The sequence below is a fragment of the Tripterygium wilfordii genome, chromosome 19 (assembly GCF_013401445.1).
Source record: "Tripterygium wilfordii isolate XIE 37 chromosome 19, ASM1340144v1, whole genome shotgun sequence".
Classification (NCBI taxonomy): domain Eukaryota; kingdom Viridiplantae; phylum Streptophyta; class Magnoliopsida; order Celastrales; family Celastraceae; genus Tripterygium; species Tripterygium wilfordii.
This window is the reverse complement of record NC_052250.1, coordinates 13,005,993-13,026,267: the sequence shown is the minus strand read 5'-3', so window position 1 is coordinate 13,026,267 and position 20,275 is coordinate 13,005,993. Positions and strand designations below refer to the sequence as shown.

General features: G+C 36.5%; 1 protein-coding gene and 2 long non-coding RNA genes across 3 annotated transcripts; 1 reads left to right on the top strand and 2 right to left on the bottom strand.

Moving 5' to 3' along the window:
* Positions 1-768: 768 nt before the first annotated feature.
* Positions 769-3,684, top strand: LOC119985969. The gene is made up of 4 exons (XR_005465181.1): positions 769-1,696; positions 1,892-2,008; positions 2,647-2,679; positions 2,783-3,684. It is a non-coding gene; the product is annotated as an uncharacterized LOC119985969 (long non-coding RNA).
* Positions 3,685-6,120: 2,436 nt separating this feature from the next.
* On the bottom strand, positions 6,121-8,862 carry LOC119985825. Its single transcript, XR_005465141.1, has 3 exons — positions 8,237-8,862; positions 7,557-7,606; positions 6,121-6,392 (listed from the first exon to the last, which is right to left on the bottom strand). It is a non-coding gene; the product is annotated as an uncharacterized LOC119985825 (long non-coding RNA).
* Positions 8,863-11,618: 2,756 nt separating this feature from the next.
* Positions 11,619-17,443, bottom strand: LOC119985824 (trehalose-phosphate phosphatase A). Its single transcript, XM_038830243.1, has 13 exons — positions 17,135-17,443; positions 16,464-16,597; positions 14,376-14,491; positions 13,805-14,294; positions 13,545-13,685; positions 13,368-13,439; positions 13,117-13,242; positions 12,952-13,008; positions 12,749-12,850; positions 12,542-12,619; positions 12,275-12,415; positions 12,092-12,184; positions 11,619-11,956 (listed from the first exon to the last, which is right to left on the bottom strand). The coding sequence occupies exons 4-13, from the start codon at positions 14,096-14,098 to the stop codon at positions 11,903-11,905; spliced, it is 1,158 nt and encodes a 385-aa protein (XP_038686171.1). The 5' UTR covers positions 14,099-14,294; positions 14,376-14,491; positions 16,464-16,597; positions 17,135-17,443; the 3' UTR covers positions 11,619-11,902.
* Between the last annotated feature and the right edge of the window lie 2,832 nt (positions 17,444-20,275).

Here is a 20,275-nt window from a genome sequence, read left to right as displayed (position 1 = left end):
TATCAAACTCATTTCCTATTACACAAAAATCAAGTCAGCAAATTTATATCATTGTATCAATATATTTTGTTGACTCAATCACATCAACAAAACATATTCCCCACCACAATCAAATCAACAAAATATAAATTTTTATATATTGTCCATGCCCCATTAAAAAATCATCATTGTGATTGTTCTTATGCCAAACAAGGGCGTTATGGGAGTGAACTAATGAGGCTGCTTCTCTGCATGTGATATGTGTGGACTAAACAAGCTAAATCAATCATTACTGCTCATGGAACCGACATGTGAGTATGGTTCATCCCTTCCTTATCACTTGATGACAATTAATGATGGCAGAGACTGAGTTTGTTGTCTACTTCCCGATGGCCCTGATCAGATCTTCAAAGAAGATTGGTAGGTCAGACGAATATTTGGTTGGAATCACGAGATCCTTCATGCTAGTATACATTCATGATTTTTTATTTTTAATTTCTTTGGCGCAAAACAAATAGCACCCACCCATAGATTTTTCAGGTTAAACTCTCACGGTAAATTTCGTTGGAGTCAGTGAGTCGCCCCTATAGGCTTATGGATTTTAAGTAGTGGGAAAGCCCAATACGTGTTGGGCCAGAATTCAATAAAGACCCAGCTAGCAAAGAGACAAAACTTTATAACGGATCTCCGCAAGAAACGCAACACGCGCATTCCTATGGTATGCCTAGACGCACGCAACGGCGTAAGCATTAAGCAGTAACTGTTCCGAGATTTTCAAATACCTTCGCCATTCATCAAGCTCCTCTAGGATTTCTATTTTTTTTCTATCCTCCACAAACTCCGCCTTCTCTCTGATTCACGTTCACGCTAAGCAAACCCTAGTCTCTTGTTTAAACAATGAAGTTGAACTCCGTTACTGCGCTTATGGACATGGACACACACTCTGTTTATGCCGTCTCTTGCTCGCGCTCTTCCCTTTCGATTCTCTCATCACTCCATCTCCCTCCTCGAAGAACACAATGCGGTTTAATCTCTCCGCGCCGGCAAGGAGAATCGATGCGCGAGAGACGGAGAGAATGATTTCGTAATTATCTGGTTCAAGCAGGGTATCAGAGTCGATAATCATCGTGGATTTGTAACCTATCACGCCGTGCTTCCTCTTTGCGTCTTCGATCTCGGTCGAGTATCTTCTTTCTTATATTCCTCTTTTTTTGCCTGGTTATTTTTAGGTTTTTCATTGTTGTTCAATTGTCAGGGTATCTGAGTCGATAATCATCGTGTACTTGTAACCTATCACGCCGTGCGTCGTCTTTGCGTCTTCGATCGCTGTCGAGTATCTTCTTTCTTATATTCCTTTTTGTTTCTTGCCCAGTTATTTTTAGGTTTTTCATTGTTGTTCAATTGTTTTAAGGTTTTTCTTCGTAGCCAACCCTATGCCTCAAATTTGAAAATCATACTCATGTACACACTATTGTGTCTCTCTTGCACGCCTTCTCTCTCCTTTCGTTTAGCTCATCTCTCTATGATACGATTCGGAGAACACGATGAGGTTGATCTCTCTTCGCGCAGTCGACCAGAGGCGATGTGCTAAAGAATCACTCCTGAAATCTCTCGTTCAAGCAGGATCTCCGAGTCCAGGTCTTGTAGCCGCCACCGCCTCCGAGTATCAGGCCCTGGTTACTCCTTACGTCTTTGATCGCCGGATTCTTTCTAGTGTGTATGTTTCTTCTGCTTTGTCTCAGATTCCTATTTTCTCTCTAGTTTGTCTTATATTCCTGTTAATTTCTTGTTGAAACCTACAATTTGTACTCCGTTACCACTTTGATGGACACACTCTCTTTTCATGACCTATTGTACGAGCTCTCTGCCATTCCGATTCCTTCATCATTCCTCTTCACTTCTTATCACGCAGTTGTTTACTATCCGCACCTCGGCAAGAAGAGGCTATGCACGCTCTATAATTCTTAGTCCACAATCAGTCCTTGTAGCTGCCCCCGAGTTTCAGGCGATGGTTCCTCTTTACTTGCAGGTGATCTGATTCTTTCTCTTGCGTGTCCTCCTTTTGCTGTCTTATATTCCTATGTTATTTCTCTGTTCTTTTTTTTCTTTAATTTTGTTTCAGTTCAATTGTTTTTGAATTCTGTGTATATTACTGGTCTTCCCGTCGAACTGTGGCTGAATCAATAATATGGTCATTGAAATGAAACTGCATTGTACTTTTGATCTTGCAAATTATTGTTTGGAAAACAACACTCTAATGGTGGGGAAATATTTTCTAACATTCATAATACGGGCACTCATTTGTATTGAGAAAATTGAGTTGTGGCACAGTAATGTCTTAAAAACTCACTGTGTTTATTTTATGCTTGGACATCTGAGAATTTCACGATTTACGACTAACTGCTTGGCAGCCTAGTTTTTTGGCATTTGAGCAATTTGTGCATAGGAAGTTGCTGACGGGTTGGCACTGAGCTTTGAAATTATTTTATGTGTGCATTTAAGTTCTTTTGCTGGCTTCCGTTGTATAATGAACTCCTTTAAATATTACAATAACGAGATGTATGTTCCTTAACTACATAGATAAGTTCCTATGTTGTTCTATGTCCGTTAGCCTTGCAATTCTTTCGCTCATGTGAGGCAGAATCTCAGAATTGTATATGACCTCAGGACCCTAGCAGATGATGTTGAAGCAGAAATCAGGTATATAACTTTGGCCACCGCCCTTCCTGACTTCTCTCCTTATTCGAACCTGCATTTCTGTTGGCAACAACTCTCTGTTGTTTACTGACTTGATGGTTCACAGCCTATGTACCTTGAAATGCTGTGCCACAATCAATTGTAGAGACAAAAGTCCTCTTTCCTCTGCTGGAATGACTGACATCCATAGCTAAGGTGAGCATCCTCGTTTCCACTTGATGATGACAGCTTTTATTCTCTTCAAAATGGTATTATCTCAATCTGCTGTTAAGAAAGGGCGTAGTCTCTGTGGGATTACTGGAGTCTGTAGCTCTTCATAATAAGTTAGGACTCATGGCAAAGGAGAACTGTGGAATGAATACTCATAAATCATAATATTTCGTATGTATTTGTGTAGCCGACCTAACATATTGTTTGCGACAAGGCTTTGATGATGATTGTGGTTGGTATTTGTTACAGAATGACACTTGCATGATCATTCATTTCTTATGCCTCATTTATGTTTCAAAATTGTAGTCTGTGTTATATTCCTTTGGAACAATCTGGTGGTAACAGAAGGGTTACTGTAGAATAGTTTTGCATTCTTTGGTGGATATGGGCATTGCCACATGGAATTCTATAAAAGAGAATATTGATATTTTTAAGTGTCTTGGAGTGTAGAAGAAAAAGTATGGATATCTCACTTCTCTCATTGTTGCATAATTAAGATTTGTATCTAAAGCTCATACCCATTTGGCTCTGATTTCGATTCCGTGGATGCTAGATTTTTACCTTCAGAAAATCACCTTCAAATAAGATGCCGTTCGTCTTCTTTCAATCTTTCCTGCTTTTAAGTTTTGATAGCAGCAGATGATTAAATGGCAAGTTAGCAACATCTTATGTAGATCTATGTTGACTTCCAGCAGTCTTTGACATTGGCGGTCTGGTTTATGGTATTTGTTCTGGATTAACTTCTGTACAAATTCTTATAATGTTTGAAGCTTCTTTAATCTATCCTAGTTGTTCAAATCTTGCCATTTCTATCCTAGTTGTTCAAATCTTGCCATTTGAGCTGCTACAGTAGATCCATCCAGCCCAACAATCTGCTGCTGTTTCAAATTTGTTTCATTTTCTCTTCTAGTAGGTGATTTTTAAAGTTCAGATTATTTTGTCCTTTACAGGCCACTACTTGACACTTGTAGTAAATAGACATTAGAAGGGTAAATTTTTTACACTCATTTCGTTCTGTGTCTAGTGGGCCTATTAAAAGTGGGCTTTGAATACTAGCCTGATATGGCTATGTTTTGTTCCCAGTGGGCCTGTTTTATATTGGTTCTCCCTTGTGGCCGAGTTGTTTGGACTTTGGGTTTAGCTGAAGTTTGTGCTCATTTTATATATCTGGTTCATGGGCACATTTATCTGGACAAATGGCCCAAAGTCTTCATAAATGGGCCCGAAGTAGAAGGCCCATTATGTAGACTTTGGGCTCATTTATATGGCTCATGGGCCGATTGATCTGGGCTTTATTCCCTCTTCATCTTATATGGTCTTTGGGTCCATTTGTTTGGACTCTAGGCCCATTTATCTGGTTTTTGGACCCATTTTTCGTTTGTTGGGACTTTAGGCCCATTTGATTGGAATAGGCCATTTCGCTGAACTTTGGGCCCGTTTTTCTGGTATGGCCCATCTAGCTATGACTTGCCTAATTAACTGGGTTTTATTACCATAAATCCCTAACCATTTTATATGGTCTTAGGGTCTTTGGGCCCGTTTATTTGGACTTCGGACAATTAGCTGAACTTTGGACCAATTAACCTGGTCTGTGGGCCCATTTTCAATGATATGGGCCGAAGTTACTAGGCCTTCTCCTATTATTGTCCCTTTTTTGGACTTTGGGCCCATTTGTTTGGACTTGGGCCATTTATCTAGAATCGACCCCCCATTTATCTAAGTTACGTTTACATCGTCGCAATTTGCACGACGCGGTTAGGATGGTGATTAATTACATTAGCCTGTTGGTTTAGCTCTATCAAAAGCCCATTCTAAACATGCTTTTACAAAAGCCCATTCTAACTGGATTAAGGTGCAATGTGTTTCATTCCATCACCACGTAAATTTAAACAAATATATTCGATTGCCGTTCCAATTGAGAGAAATGCAAGAATCCAAAACTAATTCTACAAACCATAAAGAACTCCCAACTTGGATGTCCAAATAAATGGAACACCCAAAACAAGCCAATGTAAAAACTAGGGCATACATTATTCATCAGACACAACTACAACTGATATAAATTAACAATGAATGCCTGGGTAATAGAAAGGAAAATATACCCACTCATCAGCAGACCTATCTGCCGTTGATGTTTGCTAGACAAGGGTAATTGCGAGGAAAATGTTAGTGTATGAGTGACATATCACCTTTAAGTAAAAGCCAGTCTCACACATCGCGAAGAAATTGCATTTCATAAAATATTAAATATGATGCCAGCCGCACACCGAGTCCTCCAAAAAAATCATAACAGATGTAAAACCATCCATAAAAGTATCTACCGTCGATTTTTTTGAAGAGGAGGAATGTTAACTATCCACTTGCATTAAGTTAGCTACAAATTCATTTACTGAATACACTTGGGGACCACTTGAGTTGGCAAGAGAGTCCTTTCCTCATACAACGCATGGATTTAAGATGCTAGTCTTTTATTTTTCCACATCACTTAACTGAAAATAGAAACATACGCCCGCTCTCTTATCATTCACTTGATCTAAATCTAAGACAAATGCTAACAATATCTATTAAGACAAAGACCATTGGTATGATGTTTGAGAATGACATTGTGTTCATGGATGAGCCCATATCAAGAGTGGTTTCAAATTGAAAACCTTGAAACAAGATTTGGAATCCAAAGATTTTAAGATAAGTAAGACAAAGGCAGAATATATTATGAGGGAGTTAAGTAGAAAACGGAAAGAGGAAGGAGCAATTAAAAGAAAGGAAAGAAATACTTGTGACTGGAAATTTCAAATATTTTGGGTCTATAATTCAGAATGAACAACAATTGTAAAAAGATCGAGAAGGAATTCAGGAATGCCTTGGCAATTGTAAGATGCTATTCTATCTAAATGACCAGAAAGAAATCCCAAAATATTGATAAGAGCGAAAAATTGTGGAACTGATAGTTTAAGCCTAAACAAGTAACAAATATGTGAAGGAACTAAAAAGAATAAAAAATCAACTAGCTAGGTATCTTAGAAAGAAACAGTAATTAATGAAACCAATAAAATAAAAAAATAAGCTGAGGATAGAGGATTAAAGCAGCTGGAATGCTGGATAAAGAAAAGTCGCGTAACCAATCAATATGGATGGATGGAAAACTTAATTGGGTAATTAAAAAGCTTTCCCCTGCTAGTAAAATAAAAGTCAACATTTAACCAGACGTATAAAAATGAAAATGAAGCAGGAGCAAGAACAAGGAGATCAATACACCACACTCTTAATAAGTATGAGATATTGAAGAATAAAATATACTACTTACAAATGTCACCAAAATGCAATGCATACAAAGTTACAAACGATATAGACATCAGAACAAAAGCTGCTCTCAAAGGGAATATCATATATTGATTGTGTATGCAAAAGATATAGAAAAACTAAATTAGAAATAAAAGAATTATATACTTACAACCCACTTAGCCGAAAGATGGCCACATTTCACTGGTTTACTCCATGAAGTTTCTCTAAAAGCACAAAAAGTAAGACAGCTTATTTTCTGAAAGATGGCAAGAGTGCAATCACCCCAAGGCTAAACAATGCCAACAAAAAAAACAGAAATACTAATGCATAGACAAATTTCAATACTTTCAAAGTCAATGTAGAGAATGGGTAACCCTGTGTCATTAGTAAGTAAATGACTATCTTACTCCACGTTTTTCACCACGTCGTACGACATGCCAGCAATAAAATATGCCAAAATGATTCCTTGTAATACTTAATGAGAATCCATAATTAGTATAGAGATGAGCAAAAAATTAAAAAAGTGGACTCTAAAAACTAGAAAGCGGAAGCAACTTAAGACATCAAATTGATGAAATACATTGCGTGCCGGAAAATACATACTAAAAATTAGCTCATGGTAATTTAGCATATGCAATTAGGCACCTTGTCCTATCTCAATCAAAGGCCATTAAGTTTCACAGTGGATGTTTAATCACATATGTTAATTGTCTAGTGGTAGGCCCAAATATTGATCGTATTATTTATTTGGTTTTTAATTTTCTAAAAGAACAAGGGTAACTATCATAAAGAACTTCTTGTTCAAGGATATTGAGTTGTTGGACTCTCTAACTAATTATGCAATGAATGGCTGAAAAAATAATATAGCCTTGCCTCAATAAAATTCTTTCAGCAGCCTCAGTTCAACTTAATTATACTTTAAACGCACACAAAGAAATGACAGTTCAACAAACCCCTCACAGAGATTTTCTGCCAAATGACAGGACATCAAAATGCCATTTAGATACATTGGAATGTATGTCATATCAATCATAAGTCAACAGAAATATGCTCCAGAACACTCGATAAGATTCTTTCAGCCTTAGTTCAATCTAATTATACTTTAAATTCACACAAAGAAATCACAGCCCATCAACCCTGCACAGAAGTTTTCTGCCAAATGACGGGACATAAAAATGCCATTTAGATACATTGGAATGCTTGTCATATCAATCATAAGTCCAAAAAAATATGTTCCAAAGCACTGATAGAGTGTCAACTGTCAAGACTACATATGCAAAGTCACCTAAAAGTGAAATAAATAAATATATATATATATATATATATCACGGAAAAGGAAAAAAAAAGAAAAAGAAAGAGTGAATTACAAACGGTACCAAGTACAGTACCTGAATTTCATCGTTGGCTCGAACAATTTCAGCAAAAGAAGGCATTCCACCTATGTAATAAACCAGTTAACAAGACAGACCTAATCCAATTTTACATTCAAGCAGAAAACAATTCGAAAACAGAAGAAAAAAAATCTACAAGAAACTGAACCTGAGTTCCGTTTAACTAACAGGAAACTCAGTCAAGATAACAAGAAATTCATTAGAAGACTCGGATTATGCTATTATAAGCACACTATGGTCAGTTCAGTTGCAAAAAATGAACGAAGATTACAGATCTTCAGTTTGAAGGAATCTGACGACGATTTAAGATACAGATGCGTTTGGACTATTTTACGTTTCTCAATTGCCGTTACCTTTCAATGGCCTCGTCAAAAGAAGGCATAAACCAGTTAGCCAGACAGATCTAATCCAATTTTACATTCAAGCAGAAAACAATTTGAAAACAGAAGCAAAAATCTACAAGAACCTGAACCGGAGTTCCGTCTAACTTACAGGAAATTCAGTCAAGCTAACAAGAAATTCATTAGAAGATTCTGATTAAGCTATTATAAGCATACTATGTTCAGTTCAGTTGCGAAAAATGAACGAAGATTGCAGATCTTCAGTTTCAAGGATTCTAATCAAGATTTAAGATGCAGATGCGTATGAACTATTTTACGTTTCTCAATTTCCGTTACCTTTCAATGGCCTCGTTAACGAAACGAAGCCCTTGGCAGTCTTCAAAACGGTGGATCTGGAAACCGCTTGGCGTGAAAGTGAAGATTTTGCTCCATGGATGCATCCGAATGCCAAAATTTGACGAAATTTATGAATCGGAGGCGGTCCTGCGGATCACATTTCAATGCTCGCGGCAGCAGCGATGGTGCCGCTGAAGTTTGTAACGAGAGTTCCAGGCTTCAGTTCTCCACAACAAAACCGTCGTTGTTGTCTTATCTTCTGAGGTTAGGGGAAAGAAGGATGGTTCGGCTGGAAGAGAGAAGAGAGAGGGAGAAGGAGAGGAGACGTGAGGGAGACACAGCAAATCAAATCTAGGGTTTTTGTAGAAAGAAAGTAGTGTAATTGTAAAACGTATATGAGAGAGTTTGAAGCAGCCTTCAGACGAATTTGGGGGGCGTAGCTGCCTAAGTTTTTTCAAATTTCCTTATTTTTTACCCTTTTCCACCTGCCAAGTCGGTTCATGAATGATCCCAATACTTATCTCTTCCTCCAAATTGGCAGTTGATCGGGTTGGAGCCGTCTCCAGTTTCCATCCCATTTTCTGTAATAAAAAAATAAAGTAAATCCTTTTAATGTCCTTTCGTCCTTCTCCCACGCCTTCTTTTCCAGTTGTGATTCTCTTTGGAATGGATGAGGGGCTACCGCGACTGGTCGCCTAAAAAAAAAAAAAAGCTCATCCACAAATAATAATATTCCCCAAAATATTAAGTAAAAAAATAAAATTTTTGTAAGGGTGTGATCATCTCATGCGGCTCAACCGTCTAGCTACCATGGATGACAACATGATCGCATTTTTTTTTTAAATGGCTCAAACATGATTGGATTTGCAATGAAAGATTCATGCCTTTTCTGTTCACTTTCTATGGAATTTTTTTAAAAAAATTCTCTGTAGTTTTGTTTGTCCAATAAAAACAAGTGACTATTACACCAGATTTAAAATGCACTACTTTGTTATTGAAGAGCATGATAAGTTGTTGAAGAAGTTTAGGCATAAAGAAGCACTGGTTTCCGCGTTGGCTGCAAAGAATCCGGAGAATGTAGGATTTTTTTTTACATACCATTGAGAAATTTGTTTTTCATTAAAATCGAACCTTGAGTACACATATGTCTAATCCATTTGATTGTCAATCGAACCACGACTCGTTTGTGAGGTTGTAGGATCTTAAAGATGAATCTCCTTGTTGAAGTGGTGACACAATCTTAATGGCATCCCCTTCCAAATGATAGTGGGTAAAATTATGGCTAGATGCAAGTTAAACTCCAAAACGGAAAGCTAAAGTTTCGATAATAGACATTTCTATAAATAATACTAATTGGTTTCACATATTATGTTTATCAACAACAAGAAACGATTATAGACATCGATAAATAGACATTTTTATAAATAATAATTGGTTCCACATATGACATTTATCGGCACCAAGAAACGATTATTGGCTCCCAAAAATGATTATCGATACCGACAAATAGACAATTTTGTAAATAATAATTGGTTCCACATATGACGTTTATCGACACCAAAAAACAATTACTGGTACCAAGAAATGATTATCGACAACGATAAATAGAAAATTCTATAAATAATAATTAGTTTAATATATGATGTTTATCGGCACTAATAAATGATTATTGGCATCGATAAATAGACAATTCTATAAATAATAATTGGTTCCACATATGACGTTGATCGATACCAAGAAACAATTACTGTTATCAAGAAATGATTATCGACACCGATAAATAGACAATTCTGTAAATAATAATTGATTTCACATATGACGTTTATCGACGTCAAGAAACGATTACTGGTACCAAGAAATAATTATCGACGCCGATAAATAGACAATTCTGTAAACAATAATTGGTTTCACATATGACATTTATTGGCACCAAGAAACGATTATTGGTACCAAGAAATGATTATCGACATCGATAAATAGACAATTCTGTAAATAATAATTCGTTCCACATATGGCGTTTATCGACACCAAGAAATGATTATTGGTACCAAGAAATGATTATTGACACCGATAAATAGATAATTCTATAAATAATAATTGGTTCCACATATGACGTTTATCGACACCAAGAAACGATTACTGGTACCAAGAAATGTTTATCGCCAACGATAATAGACAATTCTATAAATAATAATTGATTCCATATATGACTTTTATCGACACCGATAAATAGACAATTATGTAAATAATAATTGGTTTCACATATGACGTTTATCGGCACCAAGAAACGATTAGTGACACCAAGAAATGATTATCGACAACGATAAATAGACGATTCTATAAATAATAATTGGTTTCATATATGACATTTATCGGCATCAAGAAATGATTATTGACATTAATAAATAGACAATTCTATAAATAATAATTGGTTCCACATATAACGTTTATCGACACCAAGAAACAATTACTCGTGTCAAGAAATGATTATCGACACCGATAAATAGACAATTTTGTAAATAATAATTGGTTTCACATATGACGTTTATGGGCATCAAGAAACGATTATTGGTACCAAGAAATAATTATCGACACCAATAAATAGACAATTATATAAATAATCATTGGTGCCACATATGACCTTTATCGGCACCAAGAAACGATTACTGGTACCAAAAATAATTATTGACACCAATAAATAAACAATTATGTAAATAATAATTGGTTTCACATACGACCTTTATCGGTACCAAGAAATGATTACTGATACCAAGAAATGATTATCGACACCGATAAATAGACAATTATGTAAATAATAATTGGTTTCACATATTACGTTTATCGGCACCAAGAAACGATTACTGGTACCAAAAAATGATTATCGACACCAATAAATAGACAATTCTGTAAATAATAATTAGTTCCACATATGACGTTTATCGGCACCAAGAAACGATTATTGGTACCAAGGAATGATTATCGACACCGATAAATAGACAGTTATGTAAATAATAATTGGTTCCACATATGACATTTATCGACACCAAGAAATGATTATCGACATCGATAAATAGACAATTATGTAAATAATAATTGGTTCTACATATAACGTTTATCGACACCAAGAAATGATAACTGGTACCAAAAAACGATTATTGGCACTGATAATTAGACAATTCTGTAAATAATAATTTGTTCCACATATTTCGTTTATTGGTACCAAGAAATTATTATCAGCACCGATAAATAGACATTTCTATAAATAATAATTGGTTTCCACATATGACGATTATCGACACCAAAAAACGATTATCGACATCGGTAAATAGACATTTCTATAAATAATTGACAAGCCAAAGGATTATATGGCTCAAGAGCAAAATAAAAGCATGTACCTCTATATATATCATTCAAAGAATCAACAAACAAATTCTCAATTGTGTATACATGATGGCCCCTATTGGGAACACTAATGATCAAAACTGAAGAAATACCATAAAGATATCGAAAAAAATGAAGAATTAGGACAGTGGATAGATAAGGACATGATGAAGGCGTTCTAAACATTAAGATTACTTGATCAACGAATTTACAATTGAGAGAGACAAAATCTTTAATAATCCAACTGGCTCTGATGAAGACCAGCAAGTTATGGTGTATATATGTTCATAATGCACTCGATTTCTTCCATGCTACCAGAGAATTGAGAAACTCCATCACCTGCGTGAATAAGGAGCAGATAATATCTTTGTTAACTGCAAAGTTGACCGCCAAAAGAACCAACTTCCACACGCAAGTAAACTTCTAGCAGCAGTGTTCTTGAACTTAACCAGTACATGTAGAATGGGTTTTTACCTCTGGTGGGTCTCTGAGAGAGTAGCAAGCATTGGTCTCCTTAGGCGCGGATGACACTAAAATGCCATAACCACGGTTCCCCTCTTTCAAGACCTGGGAGACAAGGGCACCCTGTTAATTCACTCTACACAAGAAGCAAAGTGTACAAATCGAATAAAATATGAAGGAAAGTCAATACATTACCTTAAATGCATCTTCATCCGTCCGGTCATCACCAACATATATCGGGAGCACATCATCGCAATTGCTTAGCCCTAAAGACTCGAGCAGAAATGTGACAGCTTTTCCCTTATCCCAATCGATCACAGGACGCACCTCTAAAACCTAATCATTAAATCAACAGAAACAAAAATGGAGAACACAAAATTGAAAATCTATATCCCACAAACATTAGAAAACAGAAGTGAAAAGTGGAATATTGTTACTCAGCATGATGGATGACAACATTACCTTCCGCCCATGAGTCAATCGAAGACGTGGGAAGTCCTTTATGACATCTTGTACACAATGGGCAACCGTTGTCCAAATCTGGAAAATATAAATACAGAGAATTCAAATATATGTTAATAGATGTACAGAACAAAGACAAGCAGCTAGTAACTGATAGCAACTAGATGACCAATTCAATAATAGTTAGTGTACTAAAGATCGTCTTACATTTTCATCAACATTACGGTAATGCACAGAAATGCAGAATTTATTGTTTTCAACTTTTGCTCCTTTAATATCTTTCGTACACTCAACAAGAGACCTAAACACCTGCAAGATTTCAAATTGATCCGAATATTAGAAACTAATATAGAGGGAAAGTTCACAAACTTGTACTTTCTTCTGCGGATGCAGAGAATAAAATTACATACCTCATCAATCATAGGCAAAAATGCACTAGCAGGCTGGAACAAATTGACTTCCTTTCCCTTTTCAGAGGAAATCAGATAAAAGATTTATATCAAATACAACGAAAAAAGAAGGTAAAAGAGATGTATGACCAAGAATGAAAAATGAGAAGTTTCACAGCTTTCTACCTGCTGATCAGTAGCCCAAACAGAGGTTTGGTGGCCATCGGGTGTATATTGTTGAACAGGACCCATGATGTCCATCCCGTGGCTTCCCGCATAGTAGAGTTCAGTTAGTCCAACAAACTCATATACCTGTGAGGGACAAAAAAGTTATTGAAAAACAGCCGAGAAGTACAGTTGCAACTATAAACAAACTCGAAAATATAGGGGAAAAAATAGTCTATCTTGAACTACATAACAAGCCTCCCCTTAGATACCTTGTCACGGCTTCTTCCACTAATTATTGCAGTTGGAAAATATTTTGCGACCCTTTTTACGGCATGCCTCATCTGAAAAAGTTACAGGACATCAGGAGAACACGATACATCAGAGGGAAGAAGGATGTGAAACCTTCACAGAAATCACATGTACATCATCGCAGTAACTTTTCTTACAGCATTAGACATGAAGGCACAGTCAGGGTTGTCCACAATTGGTGAAAGTGTCCCATCATAATCTAGGAACAATGCTATTCTCTTTCCTTTTGCATTATTTGCAATCTTCTCAAAAGATATAAGTGCTGATGGATAATTAAGCTGCATGATCAGAAAAGGCAGAGAGCATCTCAGAAAGAAGCTGTGAATGCTCGCTCTCATGTAAACTTACAAAGAATTGCATAAACAAAAGAAATGGTACAAATAAATGAAACAATTACCAGCCAGGTTCTGTAAGCATAATCAGCATCAGGCGAGGCAAGCTCATTGTTAATGTCCTTCGTAAACTTCTTATGAGGAGGAGATGAAGATTTCATGGCATCCAACCAACTGCTCGAACGAACATCGTCAAGTACTCCTGTTTTCTTTCTAGGAATGTTTAGGATTAAATTAGGGGAAAAAGATGCTCCTTGGGCTGGGTATGCAAAGAGACCAGAACGTCCACTTAGTCTCGACTTGCTTATGGGTGCAGAGTCGGTGAGAACAGGAGCCGAGTTATTTGGTTTCAGTTCCATGGGATCCAGATTCAAATGCAGTTTTTGGTGTCAAAACAAAGCAAATTTAACGAAGGCAATGCACTAGATGGTTTTTCAAGATCAAATCTCTGTTTCCTCTTGAGCCAACTCTTTTGTCAATGAAGAATCACCTCTTCAGAGTTTTTTTGTCACTGATATTTGGCAAGCAGTCCATCAAGCAGAAGATTCCTGGAAACTGATATTATAAAGACTGTTAAATAGGGATCCAAATAAAGTGCATATCTAGAGGTTTGTCAGCAGCGTAAGTTCAATTTACCTGAACCTTCTCATCTCCCTAGCTGCTGTGTGCAACATGAAGGCCTCACTTGCACAACGAAAATTATGAGAGCGAGTATGTTCAACCTTCGAATCTCAAACAAACTATCCACCCTTCTGCAAAAATGACCAGAAAACTAAGTGTAAAAAAAGTTTTCAAAGGAAAAGGATGGTGATAATAAAAAGGAAACAAATGAAAGAATCGGTGTTGCAGTACACTTTTAGTGACATGAAAAACAATTTTTTCTTTCCCACAATAAAACAAAGCAACCCCTGAGAAGAATGATTAAAAGGTAAAACCACAGAACAGCAAAATATTTAGACATTCCCACCTATGTTTCCAGTTCATCATTAATTATTAGAAACAACTCCATTTAATACATAAGATGGTCGTTTCTTAATATCACGAGCACTGGGAGGAATTGTGCCTCAATAAAGGCTGAAGGGCGAAGGCACACCACATTCCAAATACAAAAACATCGAAAAGAGGATAAAAGATTTTGCAAATAAATAAATAAACTGAGAGAAAATTTAGTATATTGACTGGACATCAGAAGCATATTCTTCTAACATCGCAAAACATTGAAGGCCCAAGGAATCAAACACTCCCCAACCCTTACAAACTCAAACATCTTAGCCACTGCAGCAAGCTGTCGAATTCAGAAGCATATTTTTCTACCTTTTCTCTGTTACATTTCAAGTTGCCAACCATAAATCATCTTCTCATTTCTTCATAATTGATAAAGAGCAAGTGGCCGCTAAATGCATCCATACATATGATGTCCGCAGCAATTAGTCATCACTTTTCATTTAAAAGCTAGTGACAGAAGACACTTTACTCGTTCAGTACTTTTCATGGTTTCCCAACATACAAACTATATTCCAAGTGAATCATTACTTCCCTTAAAGAGCACCGAGTAGATTATGTTTTTATTAACAACTATCAACCTCAAATTTTGTCATTATATAACAGAAACACGTATAGAAGAAATTCTCCTTGACTATATGATAAGAGATTAAAAACACCAAAAGAACTAGGCCATGTACCTCTCCGAGACCTTTTAATGAAATAAGGTTGATAAACAGGTAAATCTCATGTCAGAATAGAACAAACAACAGTCCAATAACGAAGAGATGACCATTTATAGCATGCTTTAATTTTGCAAAAAGGTTGCCCCGAACAAAAACACATATATAAACAATAATCAGACTATCAGAGATGTATACATGATGTAGAAAAGAAAGAGCATGCCCAACCATATAAAGCATGGACAAAGTGAAACCGGACTCAGCATTAAAAGGATGTCCCTCGAAGGGATATCTGGCAGAGAAATTGTTAGAAACTGGTAGTTGTGCATAATAAAAAGGGGTTGCACCCCACATAGTGAAGGAAACAATACCTTCTGCGACCACACATGGCGGTCTACAAAGAAGCATGGGAGTCATTAAACACAAAGGGGACCAGCAACGAAAGATTCAGTTCCTTATGAAGTTTTGTAAGTTGTAACAGTAAATATTAAAGAATACATACAACGCCATGCTTATGTTGCTATCTCACATTCCACAGTGACCACCGATATCAAATCTCCTATACCAATAAAAGAAATGAAACATATAATAAATATAAGCGCGTGTTTGTGTCTGGGTTTGAAAGAGATTTTCAAGCAAGGAAAGATTCAGTTAATTCGTTTTTATGGTCAATATTCCACCATAGAAAATTAAAATCACACAAAAAGGCGGTCGGTGAAAAGCGACTTGCTCAGAGTTGACAAGTAAACAAGATTTTGAAGGCAAAATCTATCAAAATAAAATATCAATAGAAAAACCAACACCACAGCACATCGTAACCTAATCAAAAACGCTGCTTTCACGCAAAGAGAATAGGATCAATATCTGCAATTAGGAAAAACTGAAAACTGCCCTAACCAATAATCAACAAACAGTCAAACACGAAAAAGCAAGAAAACTGCCCTAACCAAATAATTGTATTTCGGCCCAAGGAGACGGAATAAAATCTTATAATCGGAAAAATCCAATGCATAGAGAAAGCAAAGCGAAGCATTGAACCGACATGCAATCCTGAACTCACTTAATTCGCAAGCCGATAGAGCGAATGAACGAAGAAGCTCTCACCGCTCCCTTCAAGAGCAATCGAAATACCAACGACGAAAAGCCGTCAGCGAAAGTCAAAGAATCAGTATCTTATAAAACGCGGTGGCTGCCCTGAGGAAAGAAAACGCGGTGGCTGAGAATAAATCAATGGGCTTGTTTGGGAATGCTGTGAGGTGCTGTGAGGTGTGGTGTGGTGCTGTGAGTTATAAAACTGTGGTGCTGTGAGGTGAGTTGGAACGCAAAAAGCTGTTTCGCGCATCACTTTTAAAACTGCGGTGCGGTGCGGTGTGGTACTGTGAGGTGCGTTTGGCGTATCTAAATTACGGTTATATTAGATGACTAATAATATTAATATAAAATAACTTAATGTTTATATTGTACATTAATCAAAAATAAAATAATTTACCTAATTTGATTACGTAGGACAATTCAACATACATTGTAAGCGTTTGGGAGTGCTGTGAGGTGTGGTGAGGTGCTGTGAGGTAAAAAGCTGTGGTGCTGTGAGATGAGTTGAAACGCAAAAGTTGTTTGGCGTGTCACAAAAAACTGTGGTGCTGTGAGGTGTGTTGCAACTGAACGCAGTGCAAACGCACTGCCAAACACGTACAATATAAATAAGGCAAAGATTTCAAACACGCTACAAACCTATTTCAATGTTGCTTTTCCCGCTGTTTCTCAGCAACCAAACGCGTCGGTATATGGAAAAGGAGAGGATATCAACGGATATATAATGATACCTAAGAAACAGAGAGCACAAGGAATCGCAGAGAACGAGAATCAAGCGAAATAAATATCAAGATACGAGAGGGGAGAGAGAGAGCAGAGAAGAGAAGAGCCTAAAACGGCGTATGAGTATTTATAGAGAGCATCAACTTTGACGAAACGTGCTTTGCAAGGCAAATTCACGGTTGTTGAATGGGGAAACACAACAATTTAAAATTAAACACAGAATCGCCTCCTACCAGATCTTTGTTATGTACAACACGCGCGATATTTGGGGAGAGTTTGCTACTAAATTTCCCCTTAATCGCGTGAGCTTAGCTATTAACAAGCTTGGTTGGTTTTAATTTAGTATTAATTTGTTAATAACTGAAAAAACTGGCGGGTATCTACGTTGACGCGGTAGGGGTAGCAAAAAAGTCCAATTTCAAATATTCGGGCTCTAACTTGGATTGAATTTCAACATATTTAATTGATAAAACTCGAATTAATTTATATCCAGATAAATAAATATTACAATAACCTAATATCCGTTAGGATCTGTGAGTCAGACAACAACAATTTTTTACGAAATATTTATATATTATTCGGACCCTAACTCAGATTCGATTTGGGACAACATACTTAATTGATCAAATTCAAATTGATTTAAATTCGAACAATAACCTAATCCGGTTTAAATAATGAAATCGAACAAAATTTATATGTTTAGATGCGAACATGATTTTAAATCAGATAAAAATTTTATGTTTTGATTCAAATTTTAGATATATAACTTAAGTCAAAATTTGACTTGTATGACAAAATTGATCATCCGAGTCACAGAATTTTGCCAACTCCTACAGTGGGGCCCGGCAGCGGTGAAGACTCTGCAGCAAAAGCGCGTGAAGACACCTCTTATTGACGTGGCCACGTTGAGGAGGGGTCCCGCCTGGCAAGTACTGGACGTGTGGTCGTTTTCTCGAGCGAGCGGGTTGGGGTAGTTATGTCCCTACATGTGGTACTGACTACTACTGAGTGGAGCGCTACGAAGTAGTACCATAAATGCAGTGATGTGGCAGGCATGGATCCTACCGTAGCGTCTCCTCCGTCGTTGTCTGATTAAAACAAATTATGGTCCATTGTCCACGTGGTAGACGAGTGGACCCCGGTGATATAACATCCACATTTATGCTCTTTTTTTTTTTTTGGGGAAAAATAAAAAATGAAATGGTTCTAAATCAATAGAACAGTTAGTTATATACGGTTGAAAAAATGATTGGATGATAATTAGAGAGAGTGGTGAGGGTTTTCTAGGAAAATATAGAAAATGGGAGTGGGGCCCAGGATACAGCTGTCGACCGTGTATGTGAAGTGTGAATTTAAGTCGGTCAAAGATACTGAAAAAGAGAAGTGGCCAGGAAATTACACAAACGGAACCGAAAGTGGGACTGCCTCTTCCAGCTACTGGGCAGCTCGGTGCGTCAAAAATTTGAAAAATGTGTAGTATTTTACACAATAATTAAACAAAAATTACATTCATCGCAAACAATAATTATAAACCTTCGAATATAAATTTAAAATACTTGATATTTTGATCTGGGAATAAAATATTATTAGATTCATTGTGTTAAATACTACATATTTATAATTTTTTTTAAAAATATTGGTGCACCGATCAAAGAATTTGTGCATAGTCAAGAGGTTCTCCCGAATCCCTTCTCGAGGTCGTTAGCTGGAGTTTACATTTCTCGTGTGTTTAGTGGGGACCACTGACGGTTGGTTACCGAATCTTCGTTTATTAATAACAAAGTTGGACCACTGTATTAAATATTAGGTCAAGATTTTGAATTTTCCATGTTTAGTTAAACAAGTTAATTGCCTTGAAATCTTCAAATTACTTCTTTACAAACATAAACATTTGTTTTTGAAATTAGTCCCTACTCCTAGGCGCAGACTTATATAGCAATATTAGCTGTCGTAACTGATACTCCCATCATTTTATTATTTCCAACTTTGTCATTCTTTTACTAGAACTAATTTATATTTAGCTTTTTTAGTTGTTCACTTTTTCATTCTCACCGGCGCCACACATGTCGGGGAGCAGTCAATAGTCAAATACCATAAAATAATTGCTTTTCAACTATCAATTTTCCAATAGCTGACAAATGCATAATATATAATTATATAATTTCGAATGTTCGAGAGTCTTATATCTGTCTTCATAATCAATGAATATCTTAGGTGACATATGAATTGCGTGTTAAAAGGAGATAATTTTTGAGACTTTTATAGGCCTCGTAAAATTCAAACAACGGTGTGGAACTCTCCACTTAACCAATTATATTATGTGATTTTATTTAAATACGTTTTAATTAATTAATACCTAAGAAAGCACATTGCTTAATTTAAAAGAAACGAACTTTAGTTTGACTTTGACCAAATTGTTAATGTTTGCCACGTTAATAGTACATGAATCCCCAACCTCATCGAATATTAATAATGGTTTATGATCTAAGCAATGGCGAATTGCCATTTGTTATGTAAGTCACTACAAAAGTATACTTTTTGGTGTTTTCATGGAAGTTCAAAGTATTGAGATGATTATTAAACTAGTTGTTACATAGTGTGACTGACGTGGATCTGAGGGGGCGCGCAGTAGGAGGCAAGCAAGCATAGCGAATTTTGTTTGAGAGCCAGAGGGGACAGATTTGCCGAACCCTAGTCGAATCCCAAACTAAAATAGATTAAGAATCAAGAACAACACTAGTAACAATATCTTTATAGTCACACGCTAAGCTTTAACCCACCTTATCAAGTCGTTAGGTGTAAAACTTTTGTACGTGCGGACTTGACGTCCGTGTTTAGACCCATTTCGATTGTTCAAATGACAAACTTGTATGGTGTAACTATTTTTTTTTATTGTATTTTAACAAAGATTCACTAGCATAACTTTGTGCCATTGATCAAGGATTTATAAATCTCGAATGTGTTGATGGTGGGTGGACCACTTCGCCTGAATTCATACAAATGAAAATTTTAAGAGTGTCCCGCCTAACTAGTTCTCATTCTTGTATTTCTATCTTG